At 59.0% G+C, this 4876-nt stretch overlaps 1 protein-coding gene across 1 annotated transcript in view; it reads right to left on the minus strand.

Annotated features, from left to right (window-relative positions):
• The window catches only part of CNNM4 (cyclin and CBS domain divalent metal cation transport mediator 4), a gene marked incomplete at its 5' end in the record, with an annotated part of 6170 nt that extends 1297 nt beyond the window's left edge, over positions 1-4873 (minus strand). Inside the window, 6 exons of the mRNA XM_009076668.1 lie at positions 724-823; positions 952-1121; positions 1233-1235; positions 1550-1687; positions 1782-1925; positions 4012-4873. Coding sequence (XP_009074916.1) covers positions 724-823; positions 952-1121; positions 1233-1235; positions 1550-1687; positions 1782-1925; positions 4012-4873 — 1417 coding nt within the window. The remainder of the gene's footprint in view (positions 1-723; positions 824-951; positions 1122-1232; positions 1236-1549; positions 1688-1781; positions 1926-4011) is intronic.
• Positions 4874-4876: the final 3 nt, after the last annotated feature.

Here is a 4876-nt window from a genome sequence, read left to right on the forward strand (position 1 = left end):
ATCTCTGTGGGGAGGAGGGAGGAGGTCAGACACAGCTCCAGGGCTGGGGAGGGTTCTGGGAGGTGCTGGGATGGGATCTGGGAATTCTGTCCTAGAGCTGTGCAGGAGAATCCCATCCCCACCCACATCCACCCCAGCGCTGCCTGTCCTAGCTGAGCACCAATTCCAACAGTGCTGGATTTGATCCCTGTTTGTCACCTGTCCAACAACCACCAGCCAGGAACAGGGAGCAAAGAGCCTCTGGTTCCCCTGATCCCCCTGCCCAAGGGACAATCCCAGCCCTAGGACACTGTGATCCCCAAACTGGTGGCTCAGTCGCCCTGTGTGAGGTTAGGGACAAGGTGAGGGTTATGGGGACACAGTGACAGGCTTGGAAAGTTGGGGTGACACCAGAACCACATGCAGCAGTGGGGACAGGGATACTTCACCCAGTCAGTGCCATCCCCCTGCTGCTCTGCCCCAGGGGAAATCAGGGTGGCCACAGGGTGTGCAGGACCCCAAAGTCACCAGTGTAAGCCCAATGTCACTGTGAGCAGGGCTGGGTGACACCAGGCCAATTTTCCATCCTCCAGAGGCACCAGGATGGAGGAGTCAGCCCTGGGCAGGGGAACACAACACCCTGTGCACACTGACAGGGTGTGACACAGGTGACAGCAGTGCAGGGTCGGAGCCTCTGGCGTCTCCCGGCAGCAGCTTCAACCCAGGGGTTCAGGGGGTGCTCACCAGATCCAGGAGTGGGGCCAAGAGCCATCACCCCATAGTAGGAGAAGGCTCCTGCCTCAAACTTCATGCACTCCTTGCCAGCCTCCACCTCCACCTTGCCCTGCCAGGGAGAGATGGTATCACACTCCAGAACCCACATCCCGTGGCACTGGGAGGGATGTGACCCCCTCTGCAGCCTTCCCAGGGTGGGGAGATCTCCCCCAGAGACCCCTCCTCGTGTCTGGGTACCTGCAGGATGAGGATGAAGTAGTCAGCTGGTTTGTTCTTGCAGTAGAGGAAGTGACGTGGGGATTTCTTGTTCTCCTCATCAAATTTCAGCTCCTGGATGACGTCGGAATATTTGAGGAGCCGCAGGAGGATCTTCTCCGAGATGAAATTGGGGGTGAAGAGTGACACCTCTGTGAGAGAGGGGAAAGGGGTCAGAGCCATGGTACTTGTCCCCTTAGATGAAGGTGCATCCAGCCTGTCCCTTGGGATGGTGCCTGGATCGGGCTGAGCCCCATCAACACCTCCTTGGGGCAGAACCCCAAGTCCCCAGCAAGGCCCAGGCTTGGAGACAGGAGCATCCTGGAGGAACAGGGCCCTGCAGAGCATCAGAGGCAGGGCTGGCATCTCTGAGCCCTGTGCCTTCCCATTTTGGGGAGCACTGAGGGATGGAGAGTTGGATAGGTTGGCTGGAGTGACTCTTGCTAGTCAGGGGGACAGGAACAGAGCCACCAGGGACATGAGGACACATCCAGCTTGATGTCAGGGAGCTCTTGGAGCCATCACCCCACAGCTGGAGGTGCCCTGATCCACAGGGAGCTTCCCTCCTCCCCAAACTCACCAGTGGAGAGGAATCTGTGTGCAGCCAGCAGCAGCTGTGGGGACACCTTGACCTTCAGCTCGTTGACTGGGTCCTTGAAGGCCGAGAAGTCCCTTTTGTTTTTCTGGTTGCCCACTCGCTTCCTGCTGCGGTTGTCAGCTGTGGGGAGCAGGTGTCAGGTCAGGGAGGCAGGTGGGACCTCCAGCACACGGTGATGGGAAGGGGAAAGAGGAGCTGAGCCCCAAAAACCTACTGTAGGTATCTGACTCATCCAGGATCTCCGACTTGATGATCTCCTCGATGACGTCCTCCAGCGTCACCAGCCCCAGCACCTCGTAGAAAGGGTCTCCCTCACCCTCATTGTTCACCTTCTGCACAATGGCCAGGTGGGACTTCCCTGTGGACACACACATGGATGTTGGATGGGGAGAAACCTCCACCCAGTGCCCCCAGTGCCCTGGGATGTCACTGGAATGTCACCAGGCCCAGCCCTTCCCTCCCCGGAGCAATAAACCAGTTAAAATCTAAACGAGTCCTTGGGCTGGGCACTCACTCCCAGTGTAATGACACTAATTAAGGCTGTGACAGTAATTAAGGCTGGGATAGAGGCGCCCTCGAGCAGGGAGCAGCCAGAGGGATGTGGGATGTGGCAGGGGGTTCCCAGGAGATGGGATGTGCTGCTGGAGGAGCCTGTGCCACGTCACCGTGGGCTGTGGGCACAGGGAACACCACCATCACCACCAGGCACTGGTTTGCCTCCAGCATCCCTCTCCCAGTTTCCTCAGCAGCTCTGCCAAGCTGACCCCATCTCAGAGGAAACACTCTGGGCACCTGGAGCCAAAACATCCTGGGGAAGAGAGCCAAGGGCAGGAGCACTGCCCAGGCCTTGGCCACGAGCAGCAGGTCCCTGCAGGCAGGAAAGCCTTCCAGCCCTGGATTCGTGGCTTCCCTCAGTCCATGCTGGCAGGATGCAGTTTGGCTCACTCCAGCTCAACCCAAACCATCAGCTCGTGCCAAAGTGGTGCCATCCTGCCCCAGCTGCTCCATGGAATGATGTTACTCCAGGCCCTTGTCCCAAGTGCCTCTCCAGCTCTCTTGGAGACCCTTTAGGCACTGGAAAGGGCTCTAAGGTCTCGCTGGAGCTTCCCTTCACCGTGCTGAACACTCCCAGCTTTCCCAGCCTGTCTCCATAGGCAAATTCCCCACTCTCATGCTGGGTGTGTGCTGAGAGGTCAGGAAAAGGCCAGACACGGCTGTGGGACCTGGCACCCCAAGGCTGTGCCCCCCCATGGCACTCACTCTGGCTGCCAATTAGCACAACCAAAAACACAGCCAGTTAATTATTCCCTCTGGATGCATCTCCAGCACCTGATCCAGGTCCTGATCAGGGGGATGAGGGCAGAGCTCTCAGGGTTCACCTCAGCAACAGCCCCACAAATTCCCTGACCCAGGGAGGCAGCGAGGGAATAATAAGAGCACAGGACACGGGCGGCTTTGCGAGCGGAAGGAGTGTGCCTAAATCCTTTAATCAGGATTCACGGGGGGAAAGCTGCTGCCAGCAGCCAGGATAACTCCAGCTCCAGCAGCAATCCCGCTCCTACAGCCTGGATTTGGGAACTGGGGTGGAAAGGGACAGCCCTGGGCTGCCAGGAGGGACTCCCAGCTCCCAAATCCTCACCTAGGCTCCTGCACAGCCAGGATGGACTCCCAAACCCTCTCCCAGGTCTCTGCTGAGAATGGGTTAGCCCAGCTCAGCCAGGATGGACTCCCAGCTCCCAAATGCTCTCCCAGGAGCCGAGCTCCTGCTGCAGGAGGAATTTAGGATCCCCTAAATCCCAGCACAACCCTCTGGAATGTCCCACAAACCGCCTGGCTCCGGCACTGCCCTGACCCTCCGGGAGTGTAACAGGAGCTGTGGGGTCAGGCCTGGCACAGCTGCTCCACAGCCCAGATCCTCCTTCATCCAGGCCTGGCACAGGAGCTGGGGAGGGCAGGGGATCCCTGCAGGGCCCCTGGGAAGGGCAAATCCTGCCTCCTGCACCCGGTGGGCTCATCCCACATCCCACTCCTGCCTTTCGGTGCCCCGATGCCAGGAGCAGGAAGCAGAGCAGGGATTGGAGCCAGCACTGAGCAGCCCTCCCCATTCCCAGTGTCAGGGAAGAGCCTGGAGGAAGGAGCCAAGCCCAAACCAGGGCGCTGAGCGATTTTCCAGCAAGGGCCTCCAGGGCTGATAATTAAAAACAAGGAGCAAGGAAACACTCCCAAAGTGCTCCTGGAGGCTGGAGTTGGGCACAGTAAAGCTCCCAACCCTGGAATCCATGTGGCTGCAGGCACCAAACCACCACCTGCCTGTGCCCAGGTCCCTGTCCCCTCTGCATTGTGACCACCCAGACCATGGGGACCCCAGGCAGCTCCAGCTGGCAAAACTCTCTGGAGTTTTGCTTCCAGCTGGAAGGAAGCAGCACCCCGTGACCTTCTCTCACCCTTTTTGAACTCCTCCAGCATGGCATCCAGCTTAGTGTCGTGGAAGACAACATGGACAGGGTGGTTGTAGAATTTGGTGATGGTTTTGAGGGGGGTGCAGTCATCAGGGTCCACGAAAGCCAAGTCCTTGACGTAGAGGATGTCCATGATGTTGGAGCGCTCGTCCTCGTAGACAGGAATGCGGGTGTAGCCGCTCTCCATGATCTCTGACATGGTGTTGAAGTCCAGGATGGCATCACTGTTGATCATGAAGCAGTTCTGCAGAGGGGTCATCACATCCTCCACCGTCTTGGTGCGCAGCTCCAGAGCTCCTTGGATCATGTTGAGCTCCTCCCTCACCAGGTCGTTGTAGGGTTCCGTCACCTTCAGCATCTCCACCAGCTTCTCCCTGTTGTACACGGTGCCGATCTCCTGGCCCAGGATGCAGTCCAGGAGTTTGCTGATGGGGTAGGAGAGGGGAAATGTCACCAGCATGAAGAACTTGGTGACCACGATGGTGTTGGCGCCCACGGCCAGGCCGTGGCGGGAGCACAGCGCCTGCGGCACGATCTCCCCGAAGATGACGATGCCGATGGTGGAGGCGATGACGGCGCCGAACCCGGAGCCCGTGAGGTCGTCGAGGAGGATGGTGAGGGTGGTGTTAACCAGCACGTTGCCCAGCAGCAGGGAGCAGAGCAGGTAGTTGCCTTTCCTCCGGATGGGCTCGATCTTGCGCGCGTACCTCTTCTCCTTGTCGGTGCCGCAGTTCTGCACGATGCGCAGCTCCATGGGGTCCAGCGCCATCAGCCCCAGGTTGAGCCCACTGAACATCCCCGACAGCACCAGCAGCCCCATGATCAGGATCACCTCCAGCCACAGCGGCAG

Source organism: Acanthisitta chloris, unplaced genomic scaffold, assembly GCF_000695815.1.
Source record: "Acanthisitta chloris isolate BGI_N310 unplaced genomic scaffold, ASM69581v1 scaffold20526, whole genome shotgun sequence".
NCBI classification, from domain to species: Eukaryota; Metazoa; Chordata; class Aves; order Passeriformes; family Acanthisittidae; genus Acanthisitta; species Acanthisitta chloris.